The sequence below is a fragment of the Chenopodium quinoa genome, unplaced genomic scaffold, assembly GCF_001683475.1.
Source record: "Chenopodium quinoa cultivar QQ74 unplaced genomic scaffold, ASM168347v1, whole genome shotgun sequence".
Classification (NCBI taxonomy): domain Eukaryota; kingdom Viridiplantae; phylum Streptophyta; class Magnoliopsida; order Caryophyllales; family Amaranthaceae; genus Chenopodium; species Chenopodium quinoa.
Genome location: NW_018744878.1, coordinates 982,699 through 1,005,630, shown reverse-complemented (window position 1 = coordinate 1,005,630; position 22,932 = coordinate 982,699). Strand labels below are relative to the sequence as shown.

The 22,932-nt window shown below is 37.7% G+C and overlaps 1 protein-coding gene across 1 annotated transcript; it reads right to left on the bottom strand.

Moving 5' to 3' along the window:
* Nucleotides 1-518: 518 nt before the first annotated feature.
* On the bottom strand, nt 519-13,639 carry LOC110705405 (serine/threonine-protein kinase 38-like). Its single transcript, XM_021883258.1, has 13 exons — nt 13,411-13,639; nt 10,832-11,006; nt 9,470-9,553; nt 8,287-8,528; nt 7,919-8,159; nt 7,142-7,221; nt 5,915-5,999; nt 5,537-5,668; nt 5,337-5,450; nt 4,479-4,526; nt 2,573-2,654; nt 1,325-1,375; nt 519-1,208 (listed from the first exon to the last, which is right to left on the bottom strand). The coding sequence occupies exons 1-13, from the start codon at nt 13,548-13,550 to the stop codon at nt 1,120-1,122; spliced, it is 1,563 nt and encodes a 520-aa protein (XP_021738950.1). The 5' UTR covers nt 13,551-13,639; the 3' UTR covers nt 519-1,119.
* Nucleotides 13,640-22,932: the final 9,293 nt, after the last annotated feature.

Genomic DNA, 22,932 nt, shown 5'->3' with positions numbered 1-22,932 from the left:
CTCTTGAAGGTCACCTTCACTATCTTTGTGAACATACATGGGTTATCTTTTTCTATGCACAATTTCTAGAAACATTTGCCAAAATTATAGCGTTTTCCACATGAATATTGGGCAATAAATCTTATTGCCCTTGAAAAGGATTATTGTTAACTCTTAATTGTATATTATCCCAAACATTGTTACGGTGGTGGATTAACTTTCCCTTTAACGACTTCCATACTGGTACATTGTAATCGAGCTTTATAGGAAATGGTATTTGCTAAACTAATGTTGAAAAAACATATTGTTGAAAAACAACTTGGTAAGCATTGACAAGATTTTATTAGTACAAAACTACAAATATAACAGACCAACCGCTGATTAGGATGAAGTATAATATAAAAAAAAATGAGCATCTAACACAAGTTCTTTTAACGTATTTTGTCCAAGACTACTTCAAACCAAGCAATGCGTGACTAAAATTATTCATCCCGTTTACACCACTGTCTACCAAAGGATTCATATGAAAAAATATGACATGAATTGTACAATAATCTATATTTTTATAAAATGCCCCAAAAAAAGGCCATACGAAAAAAGAAGTATCAAACACCTTACATTACATTTATATAGTAAATTAGAAGCTCAACTAAGACTTCCAGGTTCCCCATTAAAATATCATAATTTTGTTACAAATGTTACAAAGTTTGTTTCTAGTCCCCAAACAAAGTTCAAAAACAGCGACCAGAAACTGCCACTAGAGAAGGCGTTTCACTAATCCCTACACTAGCCAACCTGGGCAGCCAGGACCAAATTCTACTTTTATATTTTTCTAATCAAATTAGCCAAAAGATAACGGGGGAAAATTAGAAAATAAATTTAAACAAAAAAGAGATGAAGAACGAGGGGGACAAAAGTCTCTATTACACAAACCCCTTCTAGATATCAAATTCAACTTCAGCCAAATCTACCCGCCATCGGGCTCTACCTGATGTTTTTCAATGCTGTACACTTAAATCTTAATGACAGTGAAGCTGCAGAACGCTCAGAAGCCAAATAATACAAAGCATCACATTTTGGTAAAGCCCCGCATTCATGCCACAAACTCTACAAGACTGCCACTTTTTTCACGCATATTCTTCACTGGGACATACAATCGTCAGCTGTTGTAAGCATCTGTATATCCATTTCGTCTGCATGCTTTGTTGCAAAGTCAATCCCATTTTCATCTGCAAACATCTTGGTAAGTTAAACGCCATAACATGTAATTGGAGATTTAAAAAAAATAAAAAAGAATACATGAAAGCAAAGTTTAGGTATAGTCATCAGGATGAAGAATTATTACTGAACATAGAATCCAGAGACGGGCGTTTAGGTGAATTGCCTCCCTTACGATCTGTGATACCAAAGCAAATCAAGAAATGGCATAAGCCTTCCAAATTATATAAGAATTTTCCATGGACAAGTACTAGCAATCAATCATGAGGAAGAAACTACTCAAAATGACCTTAGTCCACACAGCCTGTATCCCCAGTTTAGCTTATTCTAGCAAGATAACAGATTCACTTCATACAACGAACAATTGTCCAGAATGTAATTGCAAAATTTATGCGAGCCCTTTCCCTCTTTCCTCTCTTTCATCTCCTCTACCCACCTCCATTGGTTTATTGAAAATAGATTTGGTAAACTAATTTCTTTCAAATGTACATGGTATATCACCATATCGATGTGCACATTCAATGTTGACTAGCATTACTGTGACCTTTCCATCAAGGGTGCAATTAAGTTATTAAATTCTTTAAAATATTGAAAAAATAATTTCTCAGAAAAATGGGAAAACAAGGGGAAAAAAAACTAAAACTCGGTCCCTTCTCCATATCCTCCTACAAACAAGCACTGTTGTTGGCCCAACCTAATATACAACTTGCTGCAACCACAAAGCCAACCTAACACCCTTCCCCCATCTATATAAAATAAAGAAAAGTAGCCATGAATTTCTATCCTTTCCATCAAAATATAAATATCCAAACATCACTAAATTCGCCTACAACGCCAACTATAGCAGACACTTTAAATGAAAGGAATTCCAAATTAAAAAAGGGAAGACCCTGAGGAAGACAGTTCTGGAGAAAAATCAGTGCAGCTTGCTGCTGCTAATGGAGGAAGACATAAAGGGCACATTAAGTGAAACACCATGCTGAACCTCTAATTATATTGTTGTTTTGATGTGGGTATGGTGTTAGATGGAGAAGCAGAGAGAAAGACTGAGTGTATGATGACTGAGAATTAAGATGAATGACATTTTGTTAAGGGTGTCTCCCTTTTCCTCCCCCTCCCGCTTCCCTTCCCTCAATACTTAAGCCTTAGGAATCTCAGTTCTTGCACCAGCTCAGGCAAGGTATCTCATGTATGAGAAGTCAGATACCTATGCAAAAATATTCATATTCTCCCTGAATATCTGCACAGAGTGCAAACAGTATAGACCCTTGCAACATCCACACATGACACAACAAAGGTATTGAATAAGTAAGCATATGCAATATCTACTAGAAAATCATAGCATCATGAGCTAGGGATGAAAAAAAAAAAATACCATAAGAATGATGTAGCCCCTTAACAGCATCGAAGTTTTTGTACGTATATCCCACAAAACTTAGATCTTTTGATGTCAACATCTGCAATGGTGTAGGGAGGATAAACAAAAATAATAAATTAAGCATGATTTGAAACCAGGTTAGAGAAAAAATATGTCTACACAGAGAAAATAAGGATGGAAACAAGAACAAAGGTGTTGTTATATAAACAATAAACACTGCTGGTGAAAACTGAAAATTACATCACACACCAAAGAAGTGAACAGAAGGAACAATAGATTGATTGAATTTATCAATAGAATGTATAACTAATTAGAGTGAAAAAAGATGAAATTGCCAACAAAACTAATTTCATCTTCTCCATGCATTTTTTGAACTTTATTCTTTCAGTGTCCACAGCAAGAGACGAACAATCTAACAAATAGTCCATCTTCCACTAATTATTGCTCTCTTGGAATAGTTACATGACTTGCATCTTTATAGAACTGTTCCTAGACGGTAAGACAAAGGGCAATGACTACACTCATAAACCCCACCTGCTTCCAATATGCATACAGCCAATAAATTCCTTATCACTTTAGGTTAAATCTTGTGTGTGTGTGTGTGTGTGTGTGTGATGGGGTTGGTACTCCATTCCCTATTAGCATATTCCAGTTTTGTAGAAATTTTATGATGTACAACCGACCGTCCAAAATACAAGGAGCAGTGTTTCATGCAAGCAAATTCAAGTTTTATCATGATTTGGAACAAATTAGCCCACACACTAGGAGAATAAAAATTTTGTGTCTTTCAATAAGGTTGGTAATTGGCAGTTGGTAGAGTCAACATTAGCAAAGTTCTCAGTTCAAAGAGTTACAATTGTAAAACTAGGAATTCAACACACTAGAAGAACATGAGCCAAGTGTTAAACTATATACAATTCATATATTAGAAGCTTCACGGAGCTTATCAATGAATTCTTCTACTAGCTTTTTCACATACTTTCACTTACCTTACAAAAGCAAGGCCCAAACTCTGACCTACCCTATTATTCATAGCCATACCTTATAGGCTTCATAAGAGGCATCACAATGACTGCACATGTTACAGTGAACAAAATCCATATAGCCAATATACTTTTGCTAAGTGCTGACAGTTAAATTTAATTTATCAAGATTTGAAGTTTTCTAGCCCTCATTGATGTGTTCCCACTGTCCTCATATGGTTACTTTCACAAAGATATAGCTACCGTGGCATTTCCTTACCAACCAGACAATTTTCATTAAATTTATAACCTTTCATTGCACAATTATATTTTTAAGATGACTAATCCCTCCTTCCTCAAACAAAAGTCTCATTTACCCTAAATAAGAGTCTCATTTCACCTTGTCCCTAAATAAAATCACATTTCCTTTCACCAATTTTATTTTTCACTTTCACAAACTATTTATTCTCTTTCAATCAATCACCTTCACCTATCATCCAAACCTCACTATCTAATTTTTTTATTCATTGTAATCAACCAAACCCCACTATCTCTCTTTTATTTTTTATTCACTTTTAACCAACCAAAAACCATTAGATTTAATCAACCAAACCCCACTATATTTTTTTTAAATCACCTTGGAAAAAACGTGTGCAAAAGGAAAATGAGATTTAAATTTGAAGACAAAGGGAACATTATTATTCTGTTGTTCTCTTATTGTTATCCTTCTGCAAAAATGATTCGCAAGTCTTGTTGAGATAGCGGCTCTACTTTCTTCAGCAGTTAAAGCTGCAAAATCTATGCACAAACACACCACCCAAAACTAAACAATAGGCCGATAATGTTGTACAGAGAGTGTCAGGTTGAATAAAAATACAAAAGCTCTCTTTTTCTGTAATCATATAGGAAAATCAATACATAATGCTGTCAGAGTAAGCTACCTTTCTTGAAGGTCCTGATCCAGATCTTGATGGTGTTGCATTGTTTGCCTGAAAACAAAGAAGAACTCATAAAGATGCATTCAGCGCTATAGTATGCAACCAGATGCGCGCACTTGTGTGCTTGTGTGTGTGTGCATGTGTGTACACTGAATACATTTGAGCCTTTAGTTAGACTTAGAAGGAAATAAAAAACACACAAAAGGTCTTCTCGCAAGAAAGTGCCAAGAACTAGAAAATTGAAAAGATGTGTAGCATATAATCTTGTTATATTATTTAGGGATGGGACGGAAAAAAATCAGAAGGTTTTCCATAACCCAGTGCTAAATGCTGGAAACTTGAGAAATAATAAACGATAGAGATATGATTCATCAGAGAATATTGATACAATCTTCAATCATCAAGAGGCATGATCTCTACCAAAATAAAAACAAACCTAAAAAAACTTCAAATTTTTTCCATAATTTTCTCTCCCTACTCCTCTATTAATAGTATTTCTGGTTTCCTCCCCCTACAAGGAATCTAGCTAACTCTCAACCTTTTCCCTTATGCTACTCTCTTACAGTATTACAATGCTATCCCCATGGTACCCAGTACCCATCCCTTAAGCCTGTTCACTAAAGAGAGAAACACCACAGTTATACATGATAATGTGCTATAAGTTCATCTATAAGTTAGCATATCAAATACAAGGATGGTGGCTGCTCATTGCAATGAGTTTTTTTTTCCCCAATTTCTATACTACTTGCTAAAAGGTTTTACAAGCAAGAAAATTCTGACTTGGCCTTTTAGATTAAAATCGAAGTCAAAAGGGATTAACTTTTGTCAAAATAAAGAAGTTAGTGATAGAAATAGGCATACCTCATCAAATTTCATAAAGTTCTGAGTATCCAGCTCCCCATTAACTTGTGGCTTATAAGCTGCCTCCATCTCATATAATCTATCCCACTCAACATCTTTAAACCAAGGATGTGCCTGACAATGCTTATAAACTTTAGAGAATAACAAAACCTGAAGGTCAAAGATAAGGACATTTAACGAGGTTACAACCAGTATCACACCTTAATTTGCTCTGCCCCTCCAGTGCCTAATCGATGATCAACATCACAAAGCAACTTACAAATAAGATCTTTTGCCTCAAATGTCAACTTTGCATCCTCGGGAAATTTTAGATAGTGCCTCCAGTGTACAATCTATCACACATGTTCAGAGATTGCATTAGGTAGAAAAAAAGCAATGTCCTACTCATACTGACCAGATACCAATGAATTCGCTAAGTGGAATTATCTACGTGCATAAGTGGTGCATTTCCCCATAAACTTAAACATGTACTCAAGATTTTCTAGAACTTGGCACATGAAAAAAGCATTATCAGCTACGGGGTAGTTAACAATGATCTATAGTCGTTTCAACACATCTAAAATAAAAGTAAAGCATACCTTTCTGCATGTTGTTATTGGATCATCAGAGTAAAAAGGAGGATAACCAACTAGCATTTCGTACATGATTGCACCTAATGACCACCTGCATAGAATCTTAACGGATAAGCATGGCGGACAAACAAAAGCAGACCATATAAGATATACCCTCATTTTGCAAACACCAACCATATCAAGCAGTTCATAGGTATACTTTATATAGAGATATACATGAATATGACAATTATTCATCATAAACAAACTCAAAGTTCTAGCAATTATATTACTTATGTAGAAATATACGAAGTATGTCCTTGTTAAGTTGGTGATACAAGTATCAAACTTAAGAGCTCTTCCAGGCTTTTAACATTATGTCAATGAATTAACATAGTTAATGAGGCAGTCAGGAGATTATTGACAGTAGAAACACTACACATTATAGCCAGATGAGGTCAGCTCGATCAGTACCAGCAAAGAAACAGGCTTTGTTCTGGAATTCAGACAGTGCAGGATAGCTAGAGCATGCACATTATGTGGCTGTGGGCAACTGGGCATCTGCAGCTTCAATCTCAGTAGTCTCATGTAATTAAGTTCCCTATGGTTTTTAACCAATTATAGACTTTTCATTCTCAAATTACATTAACCCTTCCATAAGTGCATAATTTACATTTTGGAGATTGAGCCCCATGAATGAAAGATCTACATGCCAAAGATTGAAAACTTGGACTCCTTTGATTGCTTAAAAATTCAGAAGATGTACAGGCGTACAGCTAGAAAATTCAGTATTCCCAACATACAAATATGGACTAAATCTTCATTTATCTATTATTCACTAAGTCCAAATAAAGTAACTGCAGATAGGGTTAATATGAATACAGGGCACATTGGGGGGGGGTGTTATTGAATTTCTTTTTTTATTGTTTTAGTTGACCCGTTATTTATTCACACAAAGGTACATAAATTTTTCATGGCAATAACTTAATCTAGGTATGCTGGTTGCCCGAAAAATTATGGCAGTGACATTATCATAATATACAAAACTAGAGTATTGATTTTGAACAAATGAGCAGTTGGCAACGCAACATGGTCCTGGGTACTCTATTCTAACAACGAAAAAATAGTTATCACATGTTTGAAACTTCAATGATTTACGTCATATCATAAAGACATAAACACTCATGATAATTGCAATGTAATATTTTAATGCAACCATCCCTAACATTTAATGAATTAGATGATAAATCATACCAGTCACATTCCATTCCATATCCTTTCTTCAGTAAAACTTCAGGAGCAATATAATCAGGGGTACCCACAGTTGAAAATGCCTGTTGAATTTCACCCAAAAATAAATTATAAAAAAAAAATATTTGGCAGTAGCATGTAAACTCAGAAATTCACATCAGCATACATCAGCACTATGCCTTTCAATCATCGATGCAACAACATCTACCAGTAGATTATAGATTGCCTACCGTACATGCAAGTATGCAACAAGCAATATATTAATTGACTAATTAAGATTTTAAAACCATTGAGCACGAACATCTGCTCCACAGAGAGAAAATGTACAATATGACCCAATTTAGATAAACAACTGCATGCCTATGTTTACAAGCAAAGAGGCTCCTCACATTAATTTTGGAACCCAAAACACTACAACAATAAAAGCATTTTATTTCTAGCAAGTTGAAGCATTCTCAAAGAAACCCTTAAGAACTTTCTAAGTCACATATCATCATCCAAGAAGCTTGTATAAATCTATGCAGAAAGAAAAACTGCATTTTTCATATAAGTTGTGCAATGAAGCACTATAGATAGAAAAGATTTCAGCAATTATTATTTGGATGTCGGAGCCTATTGGCCACTACATATGACCTTTTAGTATTGGTTACAGGAAGATTGATAACATTCATAATTAATATGGTAACTATTCCATTGCACCAAAAAAATATAAGGAAACTACTCCTCAGACTCAAGCAACCACCATCAGAATATTCCTGGAAATGGATGCACATAGCTTACCAACTTTCTCCTATTCCTTTGCCAATGCTGAAGTTGCTCACGAGCACTTCTCCAACTGTGACCATTACCAGCATCAGGAAGGGTAGCATCTATATCCATTGAATCTTTCGAAGCGTCATCCATGGATTCATTTTCTCGGATAGTAGACAAAGTAGCACAATCAAGAGGTTTACAAAGGCCAAAATCTGACAGTTTCATATGACCACTCTTATCAAGAAGAAGGTTGTCTGGTTTAATGTCCCTGGATAAAGAGTTCAGTAAAAATAACTTCAGCAGCTATTCACAAAATAATACAAGCATTAAAATTGATTATCAATAAAGATGATGGATTTTGAGCTTCATATCTCAGAAAATGATGCAATTCAAACCTGTGGATATAGTGGTGCTTGTGAATAGATTCTATTGCCAAGACACTCTGTGCTATGTAAAATTTTGCAACCTTTTCAGTTAAGATATCTTCCCTCATCAGAAGGGTCATCATGTCACCGCCAGGCAGATATTCCATAATTAGATACAAATATTCAGCATCTTGAAAGGAGTAATACAGTTTTACAATGCAGTGACTGTCAACTTCTGCAAGCAAGTTCCTTTCAGCTCTAACGTGTTCCACCTAGGAAAGAAAAAGAATTTGAGGTGAAACAAACTTCTCTACTAGTCCATTAAATCAGAATTCACACTACATGGAAATCAGTATTCAGGGAAAAAAATATATATCAGGGGCAAAAAAAAAATTCTGGATTCTCATTGTAAATGGATATCTTTTACAGAGGTGATTCAGTTCAAGAAGTCATGTATAAGAAAATGCAACCCCGCATGGAAAACATTGAGCATGATGCGTGAACAGAAAAGATGAAATGTTAATAAGAACAAATTACACATCAGTAATATCAGTAGATGAAACTAATTCTTTGCCATGATCCAGAGTCCAGTCAAAAACAATTGGAGGCAAGAACTGGCGATAGATGAGGAAAGTGGCAACCACCACAAGCTGATATTTCCAGTGTTATAGGGCCATTATACCATCAATTTTTTCAATACCAATTGGATTTTGGTGTAGTGGTGTTTGGAACTACACTTAGTAGGGAGAACCTGTGTTTGATCCCCCGCAACAACAATTGGGAGGGAACTAGAACCTAACCACCAAGAACTGATCCCCGAATCCAGATTAGCCCAAAGGGTGAACCGGGTGGAACACCAAAAAAAAATCAATTTTTTCAATAGCCCCACTAAGAAAATAGTATCAGTCCTGTAAATCTAAAAATGCAAAACAAATGAAGAGATTTAGATTTCAGACATTAGCACCATTTATAAAATTGGAGACAGCCTCAACATCCAATTAAAGAATGTAGAACACTAGTGATAGATTAGGGGAAAATATTACAATTTTTGCATATCTAATGATGTTTTGATGAGATCAAGTAGTAAAAGTGTACAACATACACAACACGAGCGAACTATTTAGCTCAAATATACATCTTAGGAAACATGTATTCCCAATTCAAGGATAAACTTTAAGGACTTGCATCAAAATCAACATATGTAAAATAGTACCTGTCCTCGACTAAGCATTTCAGATTTCTTCAACTTTTTCATGGCATATATATTTCCAGATTTCTTTTCTCGGCACAGTTGGACCTGCAGAATGAAGAATTAAAACAGTATGAATAATGTAATAACATTATAATTCTTTATCTGTAAGGCAACAGAAGTTTTCTAAATAGGCAAAAAACATGAAACGGAATATCAATAACCAAAAGTACATTAATGCAGGAGCAAATCAGTGGCTTTGGGCCTCTGGGTCAAATTCAGCCAAAAAAGAATGCTAGTTAGCTCAGAATCACAGAACATATAGCTCATTAATAATGACTCAATTTAAGATTTACTTACAACAGCCAACACAGTTCCCAATGCCTTGACAAATACCTCCTCAGTTATGAATGCACTATGCAGCATTTTGCATTTTATACTATTTACACATCTTACTTTGACTATTTTTGGTGATTTATTATAAAGTGAACATTCATGTGGGATCTTGTTAGATTCGTCTCATTTTTAAACTTTCAAAATATCAAATTATTATACATTTTTCTGTATAGTAACTAAAGATAATGTATTTATGGTTGAAGTCATGCATCAGCAAGTGTGCAAATAAAAGTGCTGCATCTGAAAACAAACAGAGGAAGATGTAATGGATCTACTAGTCTGTGAATCTCATCATAAGTGAAGCACACACCCGGCTCTTCTTGATGAGAGATCGGGCTTTAAAAAGGAATGGGATAACTATTTGAAAACAAGGAGAGACCAGATGAAAGAAGAGCTGACCGAGGTGAATGAATTATTCCACCTGGCAACAGCAAAGGTACTTCAAAATAGTTGATTTATTTTTTCTTCTTTTTATTTCCTTTAGGGTGGGGGGTTTTACCAGGCAAGTTAAAAAGGCAATGACCAGAAAGATTGCAAGGCAGTGTCATAACTGTATAGATCAGGAGGAATAGCACAAAAACAATAAACACTCAGCCTCGAAGGGTACTAAGCAAGTTAACAAACAAGGCAGCAACAGTTTACTTCAAAATACTTGCTTTTCAGATTCTTACATTACGCAGCTTGACAAGGTCGCAAAAGAGCACAGTAAGAAATGTTCTACAGCAAATAAAACAAATAGATGGTTCTAATCAAACAGATCCTAAACAAACCCCTTCAACTAAGGTTTTACAGGACACTTTAGATTTAAATCTGATAACAATAATAAATCCACTTATTATTTGGAGGATTGGGGTGGGGTGGGGGGACTTCAAATGCAGATTTGCAAAATGCCAAAAAGGATGAGCACTGCATGCAGATCACCAGCACAACCAGGATATGAGAGGAAAAATACATCAAATGCATCATCAACATAACACTATCGACACTCACCTCACCATAAGCTCCTCTCCCAATGATGGTCAATAGTTCAAAGTCATTCACGCATATCCTATTCCTTTTCAGTCGCATAAACTCTGTCTCTTTTCGCTCCAAATCTTTAATCAAGCTCATTTGTTCTTCTTTGGGCACGTCCGAAGAAGCTAGCTGTTTTTCTAGAACCCAGCGTCTACAACAATAAGGTAGTAAGCATTTAAGCCACTTAAAAGGCACAATCTAACCCAAAATTAATATAATGCACCAGAATAATAACAGTCATTAGTGTGATGTTTTTCCACCTAATCCGAAAACAAATGAAATGAGCACAAAGTACTGCTGCTGATCATGAACCAGCCAGATAACACTTTCATTTTAAGAGAAAAATCAAAGAAATAAACAAAGTTTATCAGAACCATGAATCAAGAAAACTCATCCCATTTATAGAAGATGTTATGAGCAAGTCAATATAATGGCTAAAATTATCAAATACATTATGGGTTGTTTGATAAGGAAGCACAATGGAGATTGTCACCGCTATTTAAGCAAAAGGATGCAGAAGGGTCACGATAATATTTATAACATAAGAGAACATCATAAAGAGCAAACTTTAAAAGAAAATATCACAAAGAATAAGTGAGATCCTATCTGATTATCTGAAAGTAATTAAGATAGTCTAATCCAAGTACAACATTTTGCTATGGTTTCTTTTTTGCAAAAGAACTAACACTAGACAATAAAAGAGAAATACTATAACGGGATAAATGGCATACATGAAAACTAAATGTTGGGAGAAAAAACCGCTTCTTCAATAGAAAAGTTCCAAAAAGAATAATAACGGCTAGTGAATGCCGGCATATACATAATAAGTCCAAAAAAAGCAAAATAGAAAAGTTGGTGAGACAGATAAAGACCAAGGGGAACCCAACAAAATGATCATAATCATTCGACCAAAAAGCCATGCTAAGTGTATATTAAACTAACCTCCTCTTCCTCTCTTCCCCACCAAACCAAAACTAGGCCATTATCCAATAAGAGGACTTGATTAGATGGAATGTTCAATTAAGCTACCTTATCCATTCTTTCACCTCCACATAATGTGTACATATAAAACCAAGCTTAATCTAGGTCCTTTTAACTCATGATAAGAACAAGCTTAATAAGCAATATTCATAATGTAAATAATTCCAAAAAAAAACCTAGATTCTATATATGAATGTCATGTGCAATTTATCTTATTAATATATTAAATTAAAACATGCATAAGTTTCTGAAGTTGAACTCTAGAAAAATAGAGGGAAAATTTTCACCATTTACTAAAATTCACGGCTCATGCAATCCAAGATGGCAAGAAACCTGCCTTATAAGATGTTAAGTAGAATAACATCAAAAAGGACATATAGTGAAGACATTTACGAGAACACAACTTTACCTGCCTTATAAGAACTTGATAAAGAAACCTGCAAGGGAAGCTAAGAAGCATCTTTGGATCATTAAAGAACCCACATCAGACTTCATTCATTACATCTACGTCAGGTGAATTATATCATTGAAAGGTGACAATAGTGAAAAGAACAGAAAAGTGGCTGTTTCAACGCATATGCAACAGGTTCCAAGCCTTCCTCCTTCAATTCAATGCCCTAGTAGAATGTAATCTTAATCACCCTCATCTCAAAAATCCCTTAATACACTAAAATGAATCTTCAAATCTCTTAACATAACATAATATAATCACATTCTCTAAAAAAATAAACCATCTTTTCACCCACTAATTACAATCACACATAACAGTTGAAAGAGACAAAGTCTAAATCTCTAATACTTCAATAATCCCAAATAAAATCAAAGTCATTTCCCTGCACTACCAGCCTAAAGGTAGATCTACCAAATTCCTTCAAATCTCAAAACTTATCAAGTAAAGTTGGTCCACTTATACAACCAATTCCACCCGTTTCTCAACATAGATCTCGAAAACAGAACAAACAATGATAACTCATTCCCATCCCCCTTCCCCTCCACCAATTCTTTCTACACCTCAAATAATCGAGTATCGACACTCCTCATCACCCTCGAGAGCAAATTTTCACTTTTTCACTGATTTCAATCACACATAGCAGTTGAAACAGGCAATACTAAAAATTTGTTTCATATAATCACTCATTTTCTCCACTAACTCCAACTGAGATCGCATTCATTTATCACAACTCGATTTTCGATATATTAATTCAGCATTCAACTATCTAACTCAATCCAATTCTGCAATCTAAAGCCATAAATTGAATTTTACGCCAAAACCCCTAACTTCAACCCATTTCTACTCCACCTAAAACACTGTCATCAACTCACACACAATGTCGCAATTCTCTGATTCTCATCCAAATCAATCACTCACTCAATTAATCAAACAAAAGTCAATTCCTTAAATAAAAACATCAAAAAAAACTCGAAAAAAATCCGCTAAAATATTTTTTTCTAAAAATCATATAATCAATTGAGATCTAAATCAGTACAAATGAACTTGAAATTAACACGTAAAAATCAAATGAAATTAAATCTAAAAATAAATTTACAAAAAATTAAGAATTAAGAATTAAAACCTCTCTTTTCGTTCTTGAATGTTCTTCATCTGAGCTCGATAGTGATTCTCGATAAACTTCTTAGCAGCCTTGACTTTCTCCATGGTCAAAGTTGACCCCATCACTTCTTCATCTCTCTCTCCTCCTTCATGATTCTCCATCTTCTTTCTCTCTCTAACTTTCTCTCTCTAGCTTTTTCTCTTTCTCTCTCTACTGTGTGCCAATTGCCAAGGAGAGAGAAAGAAGAGAACACAAGAGTGAAACTCTAAGCTTTTGTAATTAAGTCCCTCCTACTGTTATTTTCTCTCTTCAACTACTGTATTTTTTACTCTCTCGGTTTTTTTTAATACTCGTCGTATTAACTTTTGACACTATTTATATATTTACTTCGTATTTTAAAATAATGTGTGTACTTAAGTATTTCATATAATAGTATGATATGTAGTAGAAAACTTTAATATTAGTACTCCGTAATATAGATGGACTTATATTTTGTCATGAATTCTTTAAATAAAAAAGAAAAAAATTGTGTTTTAGACTTGATTTAACATTTGACACTATCAATAACTTTTTTTATCTGAAACATAATTAGACATAACCGTATAACAAAAAATTAATTACACACGTACCATTGTACAGACGTATTTTTATCATGTTAATACGGAGTACAAAATATGGAGTACGGGTATAAATTAGGAAAAATGGAATATATTTGACAATAAATGCTAAAATGTTTAGGCTATGTAATAATGAATTAATTTTATTATTATAAAAATGAATCCAATTGGCAAACAAAAACAACGAAGGATTGCAGAAACCTTACCTGGAGTCCTGGACCTTTACTGTTCACCTCATCAGCGCCAACCCAACTATACCAACATTGTTTTCCTTTTCTATAATTTTTTTATTATTTCTTAATTTTATATTGTTTCTTACAAGTGTATCATAATTATTTTATTTTTTTTATTGGTTTTATTAGTCCTCTAGCCTCTACCCATCCCCCCTTAGTCATCCTAAAATCCACCTATGATTCTATGAAGTGAAGTATATTTCTACTCCCTTTATCCCTTTACTACAAGTCTATTATTTTCGGCTTAATTTCAATTTAGTTTAATTCAGCTCCAATCAATTCAGTTTAGTTTATTTCAATTCAACTTCAAATTTCCTTCTCTCATAAACAATTCATTTAAGCTCTATTCAGTTTAATTCAGTTAAATTTAACTTCAATCGGTTCAATTCAGTTCAGATTAGTTCAACTCAGTTCAGATTAGTTCAACTCTGAACAGGCCCTCATGTATGTTTTTCATTTTAGCGGACAGAAAATATTGTGATTGTTTATAAAAATATCAAATAATTCTATATAATCCATACGTCCTCTATTTTATAATAATCGTTACATTAGGTCATGCACAAACTTAGTAGGGTGCAAAAGTGAATTTTATAAAATACGAAATACTCTATAGTATAATTCGTAGAGATACATTTAATTGTTTTTAGGAGAGAGAAATAATGATTAAAAAAGTGTAAGTGGGATTGGTACGAGAGAAATTAAAAATAACAAAATAATATTGTAATACGTCACTACGAAATACCAAATAAGAAAGTGTTGCAATTATTATGAAACGGATGTTAAATGAAAGTATTGCAAATATTATGAAACAGTTGGACTACAATTTTTTACAATTCTCATATATTCTCTTATACAACCATAAATTTCTCTGCTATTAAATATTTTTTTAACATTTTCCATATAATAAAATACATATATACTTTTACTTACTTTTTATCTTTCTCATAAAATATTATCTACTTTTTATCTTTCCAATATATTTTCTCAGAAAAAAAAAATTATATTTCCAATATGTAATATACACTTAGGGCTTGTTCTCATACGATTATTTTCAATTCAGTTCAGCTCTAATAAGTTCAGTTCAGTTCAGTTTAGCTCATCTCCTAATTTCCTTCTCTTATAAAATTTTCATTTCATTTCAGGTTCAGTTCAGTTCAGTTCAGCTCTAATAAGTTCAGTTCAGTTCAGCTCACTTCAATCAATGAGAACATGTCATATTCTCCTTAATTTTCGTAAAAAAAAAATAAAAAAAAAATGGGCATATAATAAAGGGATGAAGAGAGTAATTTTTACTCCCTTCAGTTTTCATTAGTTGTTCCACTTTTACTATTTTTTTAAAAAAAATTATTTCCTCTTTACGTTTGGTTACGATATTTATAAAATTAGTTTTGAAGTGCAGTTTCTATGCGGTTGGTCACATTATGTGGTCACTTGTAAAAAATGAAACAACTCTTATAATACTGATAGAGTAACCCCTTATTATACCTACATATTGAGTAGTTTTAAAAAAACAAACTAACCTCTGCAACCAGTGGCGGATCCAGGATTCTGGACTAGGGGTAGCACTAAACGCATAGCAAAAAAATTAAAGGGACGAATCAACCAATATACACCTATGAACATGAAACTCAAACTAAATTTAATTAAGATGGTAATAACACATCAATTTAAAGTTTTTGCATAATTGTGATTTTGCATAATTAAGATGGTGATAACACATCAAGTTAAATTTCAACTATCTATACATTTTGCTATGAGTTATTATTGCGGATAAAATTATGCATGTACAACATAATAGCTATCAAAATATATATATTTCATATTACAATAAAATAAAGGAAATTTTAGATTTTAACACCTCACAAAAACGCAAAAATTGATTTTAACACCCCCATAAAAAAAATGGATTTTAACACCAGATAAATTTCTAAATATTTGATATTACCACCACTTATCTGATTCTGTTTAGGACTCCGTTAAGTGGGTCCATAAGCCACGTGTCGTGTTATTATTGGCCAAAAAAAAAGAAAAAGAATAAAAACCTAAAACTACCCAGCCACCACCACAGCACCACCCCCGCGCCACCGCCGACTTCCCCCAACTCACCACATCCCTCCACGAAACCACCACCCGTGTCGCACCACCACCCCCAACCCACCTGAACCCTCCCCCTCCCTTTCTCGCAACCGTATCGCCCCCAAAAACCACCAAACCCAAAACCCTTGTTCCCCAAACCGACCACGAATTTGGCCAAAAATGGCCGAAATTGGCCGGTTTTAGGGATTAGTGGCCTTAACCGGCCGATTTCGGCCTTTTAAGGCTGGATTCGTGGCCGTTTAGGGGGACGAGGGTTTTAGGTTTGGTGGTTTTTGGGGGCGTTACGGTTGCGGGAAAGGGAGGGGGGGTGTTCAGGTGGGTTGGGGGTGGTGGTGCGACACGGGTGGTGGTTTCGAGGAGGGTTGTGGTGAGTTGGGGGGAGGCGGCGGTGGCGCAGGGGTGGTGCTGTGGTGGTGGCTGGGTAGTTTTAGGTTTTTATTTTTTTTCTTTTTTTTTTTAATTTCTCTTTTTTTTAACAAATAAAATGCTGACACGTGTTAATGTGGGCCACACTTAACGGAAATTTTGGATGGAAACCCGTTAAGTGGTGGTAATACCAATTTTTTGGAAATTTATCTGGTGTTAAAATCAATTTTTTTTATGGGGGTATTAAAATCAATTTTCGTGTTTTTGTGAGGTGTTAAAATCTAAAATAACCTAAAATAAAATTAGTCAAATTTATCTGATATTACTAATTTTCTTCACGGACGAATAATCTATATATATTTATTATATATATTTCATACTATTATTATTGTTGAACAAAACTTAATGGAAGTTATTTTTATGTAATGTATTTTAGAATGAATGTCAAGAAAGTAAACAGTAATTTGGAAAAGAATCAAAATTTGCTGGAAGTCAATTTTATCTTATCTATTTAAATGTCAAGAAAGAGGAAAATTATTTGGGGGAAAAAAAAAAAGCATTGATAGTGATTTTTTTTTTCAAAAAAAATAAAAAAAATATAGACTTATAATAAACCAAAAAGAAAGTGTTTGTTGTCAAAAAAAATGAGAAAAAAATATGAGAAAAAAAATGAGCAAAATATTGAGAGCGAAAATATGGAAGCTTTAATTACTTACTTTGTAATTAAAGAAAAAAAAAAAGAGAAAAAAAAAGTGCATGGGGAGTGTTTAGGGTAATTTTACCCCGCCACGTGGTCTAATCAGAGGATGACACGTGTCAGCTCCATTCCCCTCTTTTGGAGGGCACGCTTTACCATTTATTACAAAATGTCCCTGTGATAGAGACATCTGAGCTTGGAATCCGAGCAGATACCCACCTAGATTTCCGCACCTTTTTCTCTCCCTTCAAGTTACTAACTTGTGCGTCGGAGGCGGAACACCACCCAACCAGTGTCTCCGTTTGTTTTGCAGGTACAGGCCGCACCAGACTAGTCTTTATGTTGTAACTCTCCCGAGGGACAAAAACACCCAAAACATTTGGCGCCGTTTGTGGGGAGAGTACCTCGAAGATGGTTCAAGAGTTTGTACCACCTCCTAACCGTCTGGGCGATGATCCAGAAGTTTTTACAGACCATGAGGATAAAGATCCTCTGGTCGAAATCTATACAGTCGATGATGGCTCTCTGATAACCAAGTGCATTCGGCCCAGAGAGACTCTGGAGCGGGGTGTCTCCCAGGCGGGTGCAAATCGACCCCCTGGGCAGCCGGAAGGGGAAACCCATACGGCAGCTGGATCAGCACCTGTCACCCGAGACGAACTCATGAGATTCATGACAAGTTTCAAGGGTGAAATTAAAGAACTGATCACTAAGAGCCGGGCTGGCCCAAGTAGGGGTCAGACGGCCAAGAAGACTCCTTTGGAAAAGGGGAAGTCAGTCAGAGATCGGCAGCCCACTCCTCATCCAAAAGAGAAGGCAGCCGGGACCATTGATTGGTCCAAAATTCTTCTACCTAAGAGGAATACCAACAATACCCGCCGGACCCAGCAGCCGGTAGGAAGTAAAAAAATCAACTCTTGATGCCCGGGAGATTATCAACCGGAAGAGAAATCAACAGTTGTTTGAGTCGGCTTCTACATCAAATTTTCCAGACAGCTTTATCAATACTTCTGCAGGGAATGCACTTTCCTTGCATGAGAGTCAGATAGGCGGTAATACCGTCCACTCTGGCCCTCAGATGATCGGGACTGCACCATATGTACCTTCTCAGGTCTACGGTCAGTACCCACCTTACTATATGCAGTCGGCCCTCTTCGGAGGCCAGGCGACATATCACAATGTCCAGCCACTGGACTGGCAGCTCCGTCTGCTCCACCTGGGTGAACAACCTTCTGTGTTCACCCGGGAGATAACCGAGGCGGCAGGCCAAGGTTAAAAATGTGTTGGTAGGTACCTATGATGGTACCACCAACCCGGAAGACCACCTTATGGCATACACCAACCTCATGTACTTACAAGGGTTGGATGATGCCACTTGGTGTCGATGCTTCCCGGCTACATTGAAGGGCATTGCCCAACAATGGTTTGGCAACTTGCCAGCCGGGTCCATTGATAGTTTCAGGAAGCTTGCCTTCCTGTTTGCTTCCAACTTCTTAATGAACATCCCTACTAAGAAAACAAGTCTTGACTTGAGCACCATTAAGCAGGGGGGGAGAGAAGGGTTGCGCTCCTATGTCAGGCGGTTCAATCTGATTAGAATTCAGATTCAAGGTCTGTCTGATGAGGTATCTTTTACAGACTTTTTCAAAGGTCTGAGAGACGGGTCGACTTTTAAGTTCGACCTAGTCAGAAAAGGGGCTTTCACTTCACAGGCGGCCCTGAGGGAGGCGGAAAGCTATATTCAAGCAACTGACCTCTGCTAGCCTGGTAATCAGTCGGACTCCAAGAAGTCTGACAAACAAAAAGACAGCCGGCCAAAAATAAAGAAGAGAGCAAGAAAAGAAAAGAAATCTGGGCGGTTAGTGACTCTGACTAGCCATCCCAGAAGAAAAAGAAAGAATTTAAATCGTACGTCCCTAAGTACGAGTTTAACAAGGACTGCAACTCCATCCTCATGGAAATTAAGGACCGGCTGCCCCTAGAGAAGCTGAATCCAATGAAAAGTTCCATTCAATCAAGGAACAAAAATAAATTTTGCCAATACCATGAGGAAGTTGGCCATGACACCAACGACTGCTTCAGCCTTCAACGAGCGTTGGACCGTCTGGCTGACAAGGGGATGTTAAAGTCCTACATTTCCAAGTCCCCAGCCGGGGCAAAGAAGAAGAACAAGGGTCAGTCCTCCAAGACTACCCCCCAGCCTGCCAGTAGCTCGGATACCGACAAGGAGCCGGTCTACACAATAGCAGGCCGGTTCTCATGTGGTGTCCCTACCATCCGGGGCACTAAGAGCCATCTTCGAAAGATGGACAAAGATGAGTATGAACAGGCGTCTGCAAGCTCCTCCTTCCCAGACGTCCTGATCACTAAGAAGGACAGGGGCAGCATCCGCCGTCCGCATGATGACCCGGTCGTCATTGAATGTAAGGTTGCCAACCAGCTGGTTGGACGGATCCTTATTGACACCGACAGCTCATCAGACATCATCAGCCTCCGGTGCCTGCAAAAGCTGAAATACAATGTCAGCAGCATGCATCCGGTGACCCACCCCTTGGTTGGTTTCGGGGGTGGGATGGTCTACCCAGCCGGAAGAATTGACTTACCCATCCGGCTGGGAGAGAAAGGCCAGGGACGACATATTGTCGTCAGATTCTTGGTCGTTGAGGAGTTGACCGCCTACAACAATATCTTTGGTCGGCCAACTCGCAACGAAGCCAAGGCGGTAATCATCCCGTTTCTCATGCTCATCAAGTATGAGAGGGATGATGGCTTTGTTGGTTCCTTGAATGGGGATCAGAAGACGGCCCGAGAGTGCTATCTCTCAGCCATCAAAGATACTGTGGCCCCAAGCGGCCAGGAACCAATAGACCTTGACAATGTCAAGGATGCCGACCCAGTACCTGCCCCACCAGCAGTCGGGAAGAAAAGAAAGGCACCTTTGCTGGTGGAGGTGAAAAAAGAGAAAAAATAGCAATCACTGACCGTTGAACGATCAGACGAGCTCCGTCCCCAACCGGCTGGTGAAAGCATTGATCTCGTTCTGGATGACAGCCGTCCAGAGCGTACTGTAAAGGTTGGGACGGTTGCTCATGCTACTCTGGGTGCAATCTTACACCTTATGCTGAAGGAATTCAAAGAAATTTTTGCCTTTGAAGTGGAGGAGACACCAGGCGTCAGCCCGGATCTTGCTGTCCACAAACTCACCGTGGACCCCAAAAAGAAGCCCATCCGGCAAAAGAAAAGAAACCACGGCGAGGAAATAAGTCAAGCGGCAGCTGCCGAATTCAAAAAGCTGCTAGACGCCAGGTTCATTCGGCCTTGTAATTTCCCCGACTGGATGGCCAATGTGGTCCTTGTTAAGAAACCGAATGGGACCTGGCGCATGTGTGTTGATTACACAGACCTCAACAAGGTGTGTCCAAAGAACAGTTACCCGCTTCCAAAGATCGACAGTCTGGTCGACTCTACAGCCGGTCACGCCTTGATGAGCTTATGGATGCCTATTATGGCTTCCATCAGATACCCCTCTGGAAGAAAGATCAAGAGAAGACGGCCTTCGTCACTAATTTCGGGTTATTCTGTTATACTGTGATGTCGTTTGGCTTGAAAAATGCGCCTGCCACTTTCCAACGGATGATTAATACGGTCTTCATTAATAAAATTGGGAGGAATGTGGAGGCGTACATTGATGACATGATAGTAAAATCCAAGCAACAGGCGGATCACCTTGCTGATCTACGATAAACATTCACCACCCTCAGGCGGCATAAGGTCATGTTAAACCCAAATAAATGCGTCTTTGGTGTTGAGTCTGGGAAGTTTCTCGGATTCATGATTGATCAAAGGGGATAGAGGCTAATCCCGAAAAGGTACAGGCGGTGATTGACATGAGGTCACCCCGTTCTGTCAAGGAAGTTCAGAGACTCACTGGTTGCCTGGCCGCCTTGGGGAGGTTCCTCAGCCGGTCAGGCGACAAATGCCTTTACTTTTTCCAATCAATCAGGAAGAAGACCAGGTTTGAATGGGGAGACGATGCTGAGACGACATTCCAGAAGTTAAAAGAGCACTTGCATTCTCTACCTAGGCTGGTCAGTCCTTTGCCTAGGGAGACGTTGTATATGTATTTAGCCGTCTCAGATCATGCTCTCAGTGTCGTTCTCCTTGCTGAGCGAGACGACGTTCAGCTCCCGGTTTACTTCATTAGCCATGTTCTCAAACATGCTGAACTCCGGTACCCCATGGTTGAAAATTTTGGCCTTGCTTTGTATATGGCATTCAAAAAACTGAAGCCTTACTTTCTGGCACATCCGGTGGTGATTTACACTGATCAGCCACTCAAGCGGCCAATGTCCACCTTGGAGTCATCCAATAGAATGTTAAAATGGCTATTGAAATGCAAAGTCTTGAAATCACTTACGAACCAAGAAAGGCAGTGAAAGGTCAGGCGTTTGCTGACTTCATTGTTAAAATGACCTGTCCGGTGGCTCCCGATAATCCGGATCAGGTTTGGAAAATGTATGTAGACGGGAGCTCTATAAAGAACGGCTGTGGTGCAGGTGTAATCTATGAGTCTCCTTAAGGGGACATATATGAGTATGCACTACGGTTCAAGTTTCAGGCCTCTAACAATGAGGCGGAATATGAAGCCCTGTCAGCCGGTATCCGTATGTGTAAGGCGACAGGAGCAATGAAAATTGACGCCTACTCTGATTCACAGTTGGTCGTTAGCCAGTATGAGGGAAAATATGAGGCAACTCATCCGGCTATGATCAAATACCTTCAGGCAGTCAAAGAGGAGGCTGGGGCACTTGAGGAATTCCGTCTGAATCAAGTGCCTAGCTCGGACAGCAACCAGGCGGATGCATTGTCAAAACTGGCATCTTCCGCCTGCCATGATACGCCTCGGTCAGTCTTCTGGGAAATACTTGAAAAAATAAGCATCTATGAAGATCCCATTGGAACTCTTGACCGAAGCTCTACCTGGATGGATGGCATCCGGGCCTACCTTTCAGACGGTACACTTCCTAATTCGCCACGGGAGGCATCCGTCCTGAAGATGCGAGCTGCAATCTTCGAGTTGAGAAAAGGAGAACTCTTCAAGGCGGGGTTTCTGAAGCCTCTGTTGAAGTGTGTCACCCCAGAAAAGGGGAAGGAAGTTCTCGAAGACTTGCACTCGGGATATTGCGCCTCCCACATAGGCGGCAGGTCCCTAGCCGTCAGAGCCAGACGACATTATTTTTGGCCCACTCTTGAGGCAGACGCCAAGGAGTTGGTGAAGAAATGTGACAAGTGCCAAAAATTTGGCAAACTTATTCACCGTCCGGCTACTGATCTGACGGCCATCCACAGCCCAATCCCATTTGCAAAATGGGGCATGGACATCTTAGGTCCTTACACGCCTGCTGCAGGCGGAAAGCGCTACATCTTGGTGGTTGTGGATTATTTCACCAAGTGGGTGGAGGCTGAGGCGGTTAAGAACATCAAGACCTCAAACGTAATTTCCTTCATCTGGAAGAACATTATCACTCGATAT

What these genes read in the sequence shown, in the direction of transcription:
- LOC110705405 (XM_021883258.1), bottom strand. Translation starts at nt 13,550, where the DNA reads ATGGAGAATCATGAAGGAGGAGAGAGAGATGAAGAAGTGATGGGGTCA. An exon ending in GGAGAGGAGCTTATGGTGAG is followed by an intron (nt 9,554 to 10,831) that starts GTGAGTGTCGAT and finishes TTCATTCTGCAG; the next exon opens with GTCCAACTGTGCCGAGAAAA. An exon ending in GGGGCTACATCATTCTTATG is followed by an intron (nt 1,376 to 2,572) that starts GTATTTTTTTTT and finishes TTGGTATCACAG; the next exon opens with ATCGTAAGGGAGGCAATTCA.